At 30.7% G+C, this 14,811-nt stretch overlaps 1 protein-coding gene across 10 annotated transcripts in view; it reads left to right on the forward strand.

The window, feature by feature from the left end:
- The window catches only part of PHF14 (PHD finger protein 14), a 199,945-nt gene that overhangs the window by 115,323 nt on the left and 69,811 nt on the right, over positions 1 to 14,811 (forward strand). For 3 of the 10 annotated variants that reach the window (XM_060157098.1, XM_060157096.1, XM_060157101.1), the window contains 2 exons: positions 13,427 to 13,456; positions 14,216 to 14,333. In XM_060157098.1, the coding sequence (XP_060013081.1) occupies positions 13,427 to 13,456; positions 14,216 to 14,333 (148 nt within the window). Of the gene's footprint in view, positions 1 to 5,278; positions 5,525 to 6,220; positions 6,427 to 13,426; positions 13,457 to 14,215; positions 14,334 to 14,811 lie in introns of those variants that run through there. The other 7 variants (XM_060157100.1, XM_060157099.1, XR_009542002.1 and 4 more) reach the window with 6 other exon arrangements.

Below are 14,811 nucleotides of genomic sequence, written 5' to 3' on the forward strand. Positions count from 1 at the left end.
TTACCCATAGGAAGAATTACAAACAACAACGATCATAAAATTATTCTTGGAGATTCTGAATCAGTAGGTTCTAAATCTGTGGAGTAGAGTTTGGCAGAGGCAGAGTTAAGGCTGGCTTAATCCTCATCTGAAAGTCTCCCTTTCTTTCACATTCTCAAGTTCATTGTTTATCCCCATTGCATGTAACTCAGCAACTTTTTCAATATCATCACACTGAATAAGAATCAGTGAAGTGTGAACACTCCCAGATCTTGGCATATTTGTCTCTTCCTCTATTTCTGTCTTTCTGGCATTCTTTGCCTTCATTTTTCTCTACTCCCGATCTATCAAAGGCACCATGATGTGAAAATGAAGACTTTAACATTTAAATTTAAATTTAAAGGGAGATGTGGTGGGGGGAAGGGGGGGAGTGTATGTGCTCAATTTTTCTGTAAATCTAAAACTTCTAAAAAATAAAGTCTATTAATTAAAATTTAAAGGCAGGTAAGTGAAATTTTCATGTATATTTAAAAATTTTGTTATAAAAATATACTTACAAAAAATCAAAAATATAAAAAAAGTTTGAATTACTATGATCTTATACCATCTTAGTATATTTACCTTTATTCATATAATTTTAATAATTGTGTTCAAAAAGTTTAAAATATATACCTGCTGTGCATTATTTGAAAACTAAAAATATCAGAGTAATTGGGGAACCATTTTCCATCATAACGTTTCTTGATCTCCATTTATTTTTTTCCCATTTTTTCGGCTTACTTAAGACCTTTCTCAGTGTCTACACTGTTCTCTGTGATGTTATTCTGTACACCTTAGCTGCTTCAGTGTTTCCTCTTGCCTTCTTTCTATGTTTCTCACTTCTGATTAGGCCTCCTTGGATCCCACTCTCTTTGCCTTGGCTGTCCACATTTTTTATTGCTAGAGTATAACTGCTTTCTGTAGCTCTAATGTATCTTGATTCCTCCAACCTTCTGGGTTCTTCTCTTGCCTGATTAAATGGCCTAAACCCAAACTCCAGTCATTGAAGAAATTCTACCAGAATCCTCCCTAACTTTCAGAGCAGGCCATGCATTCTCCTGCTTCTTCATTTTCTGTTGAGCCCAGCTGTTCTTTATTCTCCAAATATAATTATTCCAAGGCTGTCTTGAACATTTACTGAACCATTCAGGGTAAAAGAGTCTAAAATTTAAAATTAAATGCTTTATACCACTGTTCTTAGGAGTTACTTGGCCATCCCTAACACTAAGAGTGTTCCCGTTATGCCCTAGACCTGGCTTTATAAAAAGCAGTGATCAATGATTTTAGTTAATGTCTTTAGAACTAAATTGATGCTGTATTGTACATCATGAAGAGATTAGATTCTAAAGAGGAAATTAGAAAATAAACTGGGTCTTGTGAAGGAAACAACTTAGAAGTTACATTTTAAGAATGCTTTTCTATTAGTAAAAATTCGAAAAGAGATGTTTAATATTCAAAATATTTATATTTGGATAATGAAAGTAGACAAGCTGCCACTGAATCTGTCTTATTAAGGTGGTATTCTGATAAAATTTGGATTGAAAAGAAAATGTTTATTCAGTATATTTTTTTCCTTTATAATTAAGTTGATTTGATGATTTGTTAGACATGTGGAATAGCTAACCTGCTTCACACATTTAATATTCAATGTATGACATTCTTTGATTTTCATATCTATATTAAAACATTAAACCTTTAAGTAACTTAGTGTGATTTATAAATATTTTTATGTTACATTATCAGTGTTTGAATTTTTAAATTTTCTTTTTCTCTTTAAAATAAATGCATTATAGACAAGTAAATTGTATTTAAAGAAAACAGAAGCCTGAACATGGTAACCATTAATTACATAGTGAAGTGTGGTATTTCTGGAGTATGCAGTTTTAGAGTAGTAAACATCATAATTTCTAGCATATATAGCAATGAAATATTTCTCGTTTCACTCATTTATTTTTCTGTAAAATTTATTTTTTGTAATTTCAAACTCATTTTCTATTGCAATGTGGTAATATTGTTAACTTGTTAACTTACACAAAAGGGATTATCTATTGTTAAGAAAGACTGGGACTCCACCCATAGTTCTGCTACTGGCTAGATGAATGACCTTGAATTAAGTTACCATGATAGTCATTTTCTCATCTATAAAGTGAAGGCATCAACCTCAATTTTTCCCCAGATTTTGTAACTTTTGTAACTCAAAGCAATTTCAAAACAAGTATTAATACAATACAGTTCTGAAAAGGATCTCACTATTCTTTGACACTTGAATCATCTGCTCAGTATCACTACTAAAGCCACAGGGAAAAAGCTACTGCCAGGGATAGAAGTGTATAAGTAACCCATTCCCTCTTGAGGCAGCTCTGACCACTGGCAATTTCTTTCTCCAAGTGAGCTAACATATCTCTTCTTAATAATTTCAATCCTTGGAATCATATAAAACAAGCATAATCCAGCTTCTAGTATTAGAAACCAACTATATTGTTTTCTGGTTTTTCTTTCTTTTTTATTTTGAAACATCCTGTTAAATCTGTTCCTCCTATAACAAGGTTTTGATCTGTGTTGGTTTTTTATAGTTTCAGACATATAAAATAGACATATTAATGGAATTAGAATTTGTAGATAAGATTGGATATAAATTTTGGAGTTGATGAATTTTGATATCTAGGTAATAATGTATAAGAATCTCATATTTTTAACATTTTAATTGAACCCCATAGACATGTTAAAAGTCTGTATGAACTGGAAATTAAAATAATGCTAGTGTTAGATGCTTACTATATCCCAGGCTCTATTCTCTGCTTTCTAAGTGTATTATCTCATTCAGTTTTTAACAACAGTCCTCTGAGGTATGGCCATCTCCATTTTGGAGATTAGGTAACTGAGGTACAGAGGCACTAAGCATCATGAAATAGAAATTATTCCAATTATATATTGAAATTCTGTTCTATAAATTGTTATATATTAGAATACAGTTTTTTCCTTCCATTAAATACTACTAGTGTTTGATAAATTTACTGTTGTTCATATTAGTTGCTGAGATTTATAGAGTGCTTATTAAGGGCCAATGTGCTAATGCTTTGTATAGTTGATCTCATGTAATCCTCAAGGAAACTCCATTACACAGATATTGATTTTATCCCTATCTTATGGGTGAGGAAATTGAGAAGTATTCCTTGTTCAAGATCATACAGCTAGGAAGTGGTAGAGTTAGAGTTTTGAGTCTAGGCAGTCTTGACTGTGTTGCTAATGCTCTAATCATTAGGCATACCGCTCACCAAACTGTGCTCCTTTAGCATATTTGACTTCATTGGGGCAAAAGTAGGTGCTTTTTCTTGGTAGGCATCCAACTATACAGGGTAACAGACCATTGGTGCTTGCATCAGGGAAGCCCTTTGAAAATAGTTAATTCCCTTTTTTCTACATTAATTTGTAAGTAAGCTTATTAGAAGCATATGGAATAAATAGAAAGCCAAGACTTGAACTCTGATATAAAAGACCACATAGTAGTCTTTTGTCCTAAGACGGTAGCAGCCAAGACAAGTCATGTTGCTTACTCTGAATATTAAGTGAAATTTTAGGATGGACGAATACTAGTTAGAGCTTTTCAGTTTTTTTCAAAGTTAAATTTAGATTTAATTAGAATTTAAAGCAGATTTCTGTGACATCTAATGTATCTATTGGGTTGGCCAAAAAGTTCATTCAGTTAGTGAATCGTTCAATAAAATTCTTGGTGAAAATGAAAAATGTCTTTTATTTTTACTTAAAACCAAACGAATTTTTTGGCCAACCCAATATATATTTAAATTCCTATCAGTGTTAACTACAAATGAATCTTTGGGTTGTCTGCTACTCTCTATCGTTTGTGCATGTAATTAAAACTTAAATGTACTTCTGTGGTAAATGATGTGGTTGCTTCCTCTTTCATTTTGCTTATCTAGTAGTGCTTAACCTGCAGGCAAAGCACTTCTCAGAATATCAGATTTAGAATGTGCTTACATTTCATCACTTGGAGCCTGAAGCACTGAGAAAAGTTAGCACATGTGACTATTTAGCAAGGGAATTCAGCTCTTCCTATCTATTTCCTTGTTACTCAACGAGGGAATTCTGTTCTTTCTGTTTACTTCTCATATGCTGATAAGTACATGTCTCTGAAAACTATGTTTCACGTTATATTCTTTTTTTCTTGTACAATTTTATTTTTCCTTTCTTTGGAGTTTATTCATTTTGGCATGGTAGCTCGTCGATGGCATAGTAGTGCTTTATTTATCTGTGATTGTGCCACTTTTCACTTTCTTTTTCTCAGTAGAACTTAGAAGCATTAAACACATCTCTCTAATACTTAAATATTGAAATGAACTTTTTCTATACTGTGTGACTAGTTGGTAATTTAATCTCATCTGCACAGATGTAAATATCTGAAGGAAATGATAAAATTTTGTTTTCCACAATCAAAAAGAAAGTTACTTCTCATCACCAGGCATCTAAAATTTCTCCTCTGAAAATGCGTCGGTAGGGAAATAAATATAAGAAAAACTAAAGAAAGTTTTGAAAAATAAATGCAAGTGAATGACTTGAAAATTTGGCCAAAATTAGTGTTTTATAATCAATGACCAGGTCTTTACAGTGAGGTGTATTCTCTGTTACTTTTGTTGCACAAATCTACTAAAATAGCTAGCTAGGGATATACTTTTCATAATTGTAAGCAAACGTTTCCAATATAGTCTTTAAAAAAAGGAAGGCAAGTATAGGCCCAGGGAATAAGAATCATCTGAATATTTCCTCCCTGAGACTCTGTACTTGAGTAGAACCACTCCTGTAATGTACTGATTAGGTGTGCTTGTTTTCAGTATATTGCATGCTTTCTCAAGCATTATTAACTTACCATATTTGATGAAAAAATAGCAAACTGCTATTATTTAAAGCATCTATTAACCAAATTACATGTTTGCTTATATAAATACAAACCCCTCATCATTTTTATATTTTTTTTTGTTTTACTAAGATAGATTTATTGTGACAACTAAAAGTAATAATAATACAAGAGGCAACTCAGTGTTTCAAATGATGAAATAGTTCCATTTCAACTAGTAAGAACCTTTACAAGATCATGGCATTTAGGTTTAGGGCATCTGTCTCTTTGGACCAGATCATATGTTATTTGAATCTACTATGGTATTGTTAGTGTGTTTCATAAGACATAGTGCAGAGCTGCTGTGATCTTTAAATGTTAATGTTCTTTTCTTATCACTTTACTGTGTAGATACCCTTCATGAGACCCAACTCTGCCACAGCTCATCCTCGGAGGCAATCCTGGAAACCTCTTTTATAAGTGTGATTTTAAAAATGTGGATAACACTCTCAATAGAGTATATAAAGTAAAGGAGAACAGCTATCTTGTCTTTCCCATAAGCTTATCACTGCAAAAAGTTGCCTTTGCTTGTCAGGTTTGGATAGAATGTAATTGATTGGTTTGTTACTTGGACTGACAAGGCAGTTAATTTGCCTGTGTGGATTTTTTTCTCCTTTTTTTCTTTTGCACTAATCAGAAACATTTGATATGTGCATTGTTGAAAAATACTAGATGATGTCTTGTCAGAATTGTCCTATTAAGTAATGTCTTCCCCTCTTGCTTCTTTGGCAAATGATAGACAGTATTTGGACTTACTTAAGAGTTACTGAAGCCTGTGGGACTTACATGCAATGTGCTACTTGTTGTTGAACAAATCTAGTAACAAACAAGAAAGATAATGCATTCCATTAGTCTGCTATTCTGTTTCATCCAACTTAATACATATATTCATATATGAAATACTGCATTGGGAAACAACTGTAGACTATATTAAATGTTACTTCTATTTATAGTATTCAGCAAAAGTGAAAGACTTGTGAAAGCGTATGCCATTCTAGTTTTGACTCATTAGTTCTAGTGTGAAAGCACTAATATTAGTAGCATGCAGTTTTTGCAACTTCAGATTTTAAGCTTGTAAATAAGAATATATCTGTGTTGATCTCTAGATATTTTTTAGTAATAACCAAATATATTCACTCTTTATTGATTCAATACAAACTTTCTCTGTTCAGTATAATTTTATTTTTCTCAACCTTAAGTATGAGGTTACAAAATAAGGAGAGAGATACAAAGCTTTTGACTATACAGCCTGCCAACTGAAAGATCTTCATCAACATTTGTATCTTTCCAAAGGTTTACAGAATTAAAATTTGGTCTTCAAGCTTTAATGAACAAGTCTTAAATCAACGACAGAAATATGTTGAATATTTCATCACTTCATCTTGAACTGATTTAGAAGAGACTGTTTGCTGAAATTGAAATACATATATACATGTAAATTGTCAACATGTCTCTTGGAATTTCCTGATTTATAAATGTGGTTTGGGACATCTTTTCAGGTATAGTGGCATTGAAAATAGTTCAAACATTAGGAATAGAGTAGGAAATGTTATAGATAATTAAAAGCAAGTGTAAATATAAAGTTGCTGTATGCTAGTAATCTTTAGTTATACTAAGGAACCATATTATTGGATATTTAATAAAAGCAGTATGTATATAAAATATGTATAATCTGAGATTATTAACTTATTGAAAGACCTAACATTGGAGGAAAAATATTAATAACCTGTAGCAAAACCAGTAGGCTTTTTTTTTTTAGAAAAAGAATTCATTATTTATCACTGCATAAGCTTAAGAAAAAGTTGGTAGTTATTACTATTGCTGAACTGCAGCTGATTTTAAGAAAAATGTCAGATTGCCATTTCCTTAAAAAAGAATATGCTAGTGCATTTGGACCTGACTCTCCTTTGATATATGGTAAGATATTACTAGTGGTCATTTTATTTTAGATTTTTTTGAAAAATCATTAAACCTTGTGGTTTTGGTGACACTATTAATCAAAGTCCTTTCCACCTGGTTCTATTTAGAATACCATATTATCATCATTCTCCATCTTACTGTTCGGTGGTGGATATGTGGTTCCATATTTGGTGCTAGCCCTAAGAATCTTTGTCACACATCACGAATATAAACCACATAATATTCATAAGATCATTGGTCCTGCAAATGTGTATTTGGAGTAGAACTTTTGAAGAGAGTAGAATGAAACACTTTCTCCTAATAATCTCCTAGACACTCTCATATTTCCATGGTACAAAATTAACCCTTTTCTGTAATTGGTCCAGTTGTTATTCAAAGGAGATATTAATGTGTATATCAAGAGAATATACACTAAATAGTTCATATTTTACATACATGTATAAGAGAAAGCAGTCCGACAGGTAAATGATGGTTATTTGTCGCATGATAGGGAAAGAAAAAAACACTGAAATATCAAGAAGTAAAATAAATAACTCTGAACTACAAGAAGAATGACATGGCAGTATATATAGCAGTGGTTCTCAAACTTTATAGTACATCAGAATCAAGGATTTGTTTAAAAGCAGATCGCTCACCTACTTCCCTCCTCATTTTCCTCCTCATTTTCCTCCCTCTTACTTCTCCCTGCAGTTTCTGATTAAGTGGGTCTGGGATGAGGCCTGAAAATCTGCATTTCTAAAAGTTCCCAAGTGATGCTGAAGCTGGCCAGGGACATCCTTTGAGAACCATTTGTGTATAATATTTTGAAAAGAATCATGGTATTGTGGTTGACATTGATTGATTGAATGTGGCTTTAATCTTGTTAAAAGGGCCCTTAAATTTTCAAAAATACTTGTTTCTAGGTAAAAGAGATTATAGTAGTTTATAGCACATAGAGTATAACTTCTTTATTATACATAAGTTTAGTTAAACAGGTGTTTATTTTATACCTATTTTGGACACAGCACCATTTTAGGTACAGAAATTAATCAAGGAACATAGCCTTTGTCCATAATTCACTAATTCCTTTGTTAGGAAAAGATTTGAAATTAGGATTATGTTTAACATGAAAACAAATTTAGCCTTAACCTTTATCCATTTTGTTTGTAAATGAAATTTATTTATCATTTATATATCATTGTTATTCGTGTTTCTTGAGTGTTTATCTGATTTTACAATTATAATGTTAAAAATAGATCACTGACCAATAAATAATAAGAATATTCACACTCATTATCCTATTTCCCTGTTTTTACATCCTATTACTTACTAGATCACTCTTTTTAAACTCCTAATGTTTTTTATTTGACAAAACTTACCACTGTTTTACTTGATTCTCAGTATGGGAATATTTTATTAATATTTCACCAAAATCTATTCAAGGAATTCAGAAGGACTCTCTAGCAGAATGGAATACTAACATTACTAATTTTTCTTTAAACTTTCTGAAATCATTTTGACAATTAAAACTTGTTTAAGAGACTCAGCTTTAGAGTTGCATGGCATATGAAGGCAGAAATTTTTTCCTACCCAGTCAACACTTTATCAATTTACATAATACTAAGGATTGCAATTAAAAATATTTCTGAGATAGACATGCTTTGCAAATACTTTTTTTTTTTTTTAAATAAACATATAGACCTCTTTCTCCCAGTACACAGTCTTAAGACTTTCTGCAGGCCTGCTGTAAGATTCACTGCTGTTCAGGTACATAGGATATAATGAAACTGGATGTTCATGCTGGGCTTTGTGAATAAAATGAGACTGACCTCCAGCCATTATCTCATTTATCTGATTTACATTGTAAAATCAAGATCTACACTATTGATTAGAGAATAATTAGTTAATTATGAGCAGGGAAATACAAAGTTATGTGGGGCTTGAGCACAGCGGGTTGTACTGCTGAAAAATTTCCAAGGGCATGAGCAGATGGAGATCAGTTTATTAAAGAACAAAGCAGATGTGTTTCAGGTATGAAAATGTCTAATCATTCTCTCATGCTGTGAAGAGGTACTTGACCTTATTGTGTATTTTTATATGAATTCTTTTATTTCATGTTTTAGTTTTGCCTTTCACTTTTAATCTTGTAACTTGACTACTGCAGATGTAGCTAACTGAATTGATCCCATTATTTAAGTGATCATTAAACATGAATTTGGATTTCAATAATTATCCAAATATTTTTTCCAGTTAATATACTTTACAGAATATTTTTGTCTTTCCTACCACTCATTCATTCATTATTGCATGTGATGAGAGTCTATAGTGACATTAATGAAAATATGTTCAAGACCTCCACATTAGCCTTTATTTGTGAAATATCATATAAAAGACATTTTCTAATTATTTTGAAAATGCTCATATAGGTGATTTGCACTAAAAGTGTTGTAAAAAGGAATAAAGTTTGCCTTTATTGATATTAAATGTTATTCTAATATTTGTAGAATGCAGAATTTTTTGCAAGCTTGTATTTTAAAAGTGATTTAACTCATGGGCCACAAACCTGCATTTTCTCCATCTGTTAAAAGGAATAATTGAATTGGCTACTGTTCAATGAAAGAGTCTGTCACTACTGGTTAATACATTTGTGTAGGTGTTTCAGTTGCTAGTAAGATTTTATGTAAGTAATATTAAGACCAATTCTTTTGGTCATTCTTCTATAGAATTTTTGCATAGAAATGATGAAAAAGTAAGAAAATCCAACCCATCTATTCTCTTGATATTTATTTGTGAGTTTTTTGTTTTTTTTAATTAAATGGATGTAACAGTATATATTTTCAAGGTTGGTTCTTTATTTTACTGTATATAGACTTGGAAGGGACCTAAACCAAATGTTCATTGCCATAAAAAATATCTGTGATTATGGATCAACCTGGTCATAAAACATGTACATTACTTTTCAAGTCCATGTTACGGATTTCTCTTCTTCATGAAATTTAGCTAATCATCTGGCTATAATTATATATATAGGAGGTACACCTTTTTTTGGTTAGTTTTGAAAAGTAGTTATTTAGTGTACTCTTCTAGTGAAATTATCAATTGGAAATTAAGGGAATTTAAGAAACCCTTTGGAACACTGGCCTGTCTCTTAGGTGTAGACAGAAATAAATAAGTTGTTTCTTTTTACTTGTGTGTATATTCTCAGTAATCAGATAAACACATGACTGATTGCTCCCATGGATCATAGGACATAGGAACATAAATCATTTTCTTCCTCTTTTATGTCTAGGGTGCTATACTTAACCATATCTAAGTAAGTATTTTAAATACATATAGAACTATGTTTATTTGGTCACTGCATTTTGTTAAATGAATGTGTAAAAGACCATATACATATAGCTGCTTTATTATTGACATCTGTATCCATTATGAATCTGATGCCTAGGAAGTTGTATTTAGTAAAAATCTAATTAAACAATGAGGTTTCCTTTTCTTATAAATGGGATTTATCTTATCTCACTTACAATTGTAATTTTAGAATGTCCCATAATATGTTAATGTGTACAGTTTTATTAGATGTTTAGAGGATATTCTTTAAGCATCCAGTTTGCATTTTATTAAAAAACATAGTGTATCTTTATAGGTTAGTTTTATATTTTTTAATTTAAGACATTGTCTTCCTATTTAATATATGTGCTATTGGTATAATAGTCCGTTTTTATTACATAGACATTTGTGTTATTTAATAAAGTATATTGTGTTATATCACAGCTTTTGTGGGTCAGTGACTGCTTTTGCACAAGATTTATTATTTTGATACATTAAATATGTACTATATTATGTGTTGTAATTACGTATTTCCAAGTATGTGTAAGAAGTAGATGTAGAGGTCATAAATAATAATTTGATCAATAACTACTTCAACTCTATTTCAGCTTTTAGGTAGCAGAATGATTGCAGATCCTTACGAGCTTCTGATTTTTGAGTTTTTAAAATGACCTATATATGTAACTTAGCCATAATTTGTTGGCTGACAAAATTTGCTAAAGTTTACAAAATGGTGTGTGTGTGCATGAAATAAATAATTTACTATTTTTACCATCTAAATTGTTCTTTGATTTCTAGGGTTCTTAATGGCATTCCTTACGTTTGTCTATGGTGAATTAATTCTTGCAAATTCTGCTGGAGTTCCCTTGTATCACTCAGGATATTTTTGTTACCAGCGCACGAAGCTATAGATTTATTCAATTAAATATTTTAGTGTAGAAACAACTATATTTTTTCCATATGGAAATAATTTTAGTCGTTTTTAGAAAAGGCTAATATTTATATGTTTGTTTATTAACAGAGTTATTGATTTCAAGATTGGGTTATTTCTTTTTCTTTTTCATTTTCTTTTTTCCTCTCCTGGATTTTGGCAGTTACTAAGTGTATTAACTATTCCTTTCTGCTGCTTAGTCTTGGAATTACAGTTTTTATTTACTGCTGAGTGAGCTATAACTTGAGAGAACTTCCATATCACCCCTGATTCTATCAAGCAGATTCTTCCTTTCCTCTGGAACCCATCACTAATACATGAGTTCCATGTGTAGACTAAGTCATTCTAAAAAGTATAACTAATGAAGGAATCAGTAAGGATTAGGTCGCTTCCAAATGGCATATACTTCAACATTATCTTCTAACAAATCTAGCATATAAAGTCTTTCTTTTCCCTTTTGCATTTATTATTGAGCTGAAAGATAACTTGAGTTTACAGTTAATTGAAATCAGCTACAAATTTGAACTATATCAGTGTAGCAAACTTGTTCTTAATTTATTAGCTTGAAATATATATATGTACATATACATAATACACACACACACACACACACACACACACCAGCAAGAACCATCTTAGTACATGAAGGTAAAAGGTAATGAATTATTATTCACCTTTATATTCATCATAGTGTTTGACTCTAGTTGTACACTAGAAACCATAATTTGCAAGTTATTATGGCACAGACTTATAAAGTAAATATGTAGTAATTAGGTTGTAATTTGATATGAACTAGGAAAGCATTAATACTATAACTCTTCACTTATCAAAAGCCCAGGTTATTGGCAATCTGAACTTGCTTAAAAACCCTAAGTTAAGCAAAAAAGACTATAGTTAACCCAAATTGAGTCCATGTACTTAGTAGTCCTCATTTTCATGTTTTTATAAACTGTCAATTTGCATAGTCTTATGTCCAGTGATCTGGTTTCTGAATCCACAGTGAATTATTGTCGGAGAAATGCTGCTTAGACAGATGACACTGACAATATCAGAAAGTAGTGACTGATATTTTTTAAGCAAGTGAGGAGGACCTATAAAAGTTGAATACAAGAATTCAAACAGAACAGCAGACTGATGATATTCATGTCCAAACACAAAAGGCTGTCACATTGTTAGACATGTAGCAGCATCTATTACTCATACTTGTGACCCTGGAATGATAAAGATAGAGTAAATTATATTTAATGGATTTTCTTGATGAAGCAAAGAATGTGATTCTCTTTAAATTTCCCATTAAAGATGACTGAAATACTATTTTCCATGCTTGAAGGACTACGCCCTCAGCTAACTAGAAATCTCAACCTTCTCATAACTCATAAATGCTTATACGCTGAAGGGTCCTCTAACTATGTGTTTAATGTAATTGGAATTTTAACTATTGAAGGGTAAATAAGTTGAATTGAGAAGAACAAAATTTTGTGGGCTTGCCATTTAGTTTTATGTAATGTTTTATGTTAGCTATATATTATCTATTATTTTTCTTAATACTAGAACAACAGGTATTTAAACAGTTTAAGTGCTTTTAAATATATTTTTGGATGGTTTATTTATAATATTGGCACAGTAAATAAAGTACTGTTTGTTATTACTATTTGATTTGATTTTTTTGTATAGCTAGAATTATTATAGTAAACATTTTTATTCAAGTCCATTTCCCTTTTGGAAAAGTACATAAGTTTATTTGGTTTATGAGAAGGAAGTTGTAGAGGAAGGAGTGCCTAAACTTAAGATATATAATTGTGTTTTAAACTTCTGTATACCTGAATAACTTAGCTAAGTTGCTAAACTTTCTGAAACTTCTGATTTCTGAAATGGGTCTTTGGGAGATTGGGTTTTATAGAATGACATGAAATTTTTACTATAAATGTAGATTTATAGTTCCCTTTATTGTGAAAATAAATTGCTTTTCTTTGCATGTTGTTTATCACAATAACTCCTTCTCCTTTTTTTCTAATAAAAGTTATTTAAGAGTAATTTTGTACTTTAAGTAATATATGTCCTATAAAATATCCTCCTTGCTTTCTTAGTTATGGATTCCTCAACTTTTTAGGTTTAAATCAGTAAGAGTATATATAAAGAGAATGTGACAGATTGGTTTGGAGAAAGTATTATTTTTTTTTAACTTACAAAAAAATAGCACAAAGAATAAGAGGAATATAACCCTTTCTATAAAATGTATACATCTTTGTTATTTGTTGTTAAATTTTGGTCTTGTTATTCCAACTGATGCAAAATTCTTTTTAAAAAACACTGAAATAATACAGATCTTTCTTCATTGTCAGCAGGATGAGATTGTCTGAAACGAAGAATAGGTATGATAGTTTTCTTAGATTTTGTACATCATAGGTGGCAAAGACACTGTCAAAACATTTGTTAATAAGCTTTAAAATGTACTAAGAGGTACTTTGAAAAACCAATTGCACTGAAAGTGACAGGTAAATTTTTGAGAAAATTTATATTTTAGAAAATAAACTTCTTAGAATGGTTTTTATTTGCTGTAGATTATGTTAGCATGCTATACACATTAAAAATTTTATTTACAATCTACCTTAACTTAGAGAAAGAGAGTGATGAGGTATATCAATTGTATAGAATTAAGCTTAGTGTAGCCTAGTAGAATTCATTAGATTTAAAAGTTTTTTTAAATAATCACAATATGTTAGATTGAATTCATAATCTTGAATTATATGTATCTTATATTAGTTTTAAAACCACCTAATGGGCAAGTGATTATTATTGAAGTTCAAAATTGAAAATGTTAATGTTTGTTAGTTTTGAACACATAGGGTTATACACATAAATTTATTCCTATGCTGTTAACATTTCTACTATCAAAATGTTCTGAATGATATTTGTTTTGTTTATTTTATTGTTTTGGTATTTTGTTTTTCCTAAAGCATTTATTTCAGGTTTAGATTGTCTTTTTCATAAACATTAATTTAATAATCTTGTCAGCTAAGGATAGAATTAACAGTGTTACAGTTGAAATATACAGTAGTTTGCTGTTTTTCTCTGAAAAAAAGTGTTTTTTAATATTATTTAAATATAGTATAAATCTGTTTACCCTGCAGGTGTGATGAATGTAGACTGTGCTACCATTTTGGTTGTTTGGATCCTCCTTTGAAAAAGTCTCCTAAACAAACAGGCTATGGATGGATATGTCAGGAGTGTGATTCTTCATCTTCTAAGGTAAGGGGAGAAACTTATAAGAAAAAGTGTTGTTTCCCTTTATTTTGATAGCTTTTCTGTATCTCACCAATGGCTTCCTAACTTTAAGGAGAATTGGAATATGAAGGACCAACAATTTACTCTATGCACTTTAAGAATATATTGCCTTGATGATTTTATTGCCCTTAAATTAAGGAGTAAAGAGCTCTACTGACTTATATAAATTTTCTCTATGAAATATTTTAGCTGTTTCGTGTATTCTCTATATTACTGTAGCATGTTAAATAGTTCTCTAGTAGCCAGTCACCCTCTGCTAATTTACCACCCCTAGGGAATAACCAATAAAATCCAATTTAATTTTACAGATGACTCATCTTAAGATATAGTAGGTATATTGTGAATGTTCTATAAGGTTTGCTCTTTGAGAAAACTAGTTTTTATATCATAAAATTTTTTTCTGGTAATTATTTTAGATAAGTAGAAAGGATGAAATATCTAA

This window comes from Lagenorhynchus albirostris, chromosome 8 (assembly GCF_949774975.1).
Source record: "Lagenorhynchus albirostris chromosome 8, mLagAlb1.1, whole genome shotgun sequence".
Taxonomy (NCBI): Eukaryota; Metazoa; Chordata; class Mammalia; order Artiodactyla; family Delphinidae; genus Lagenorhynchus; species Lagenorhynchus albirostris.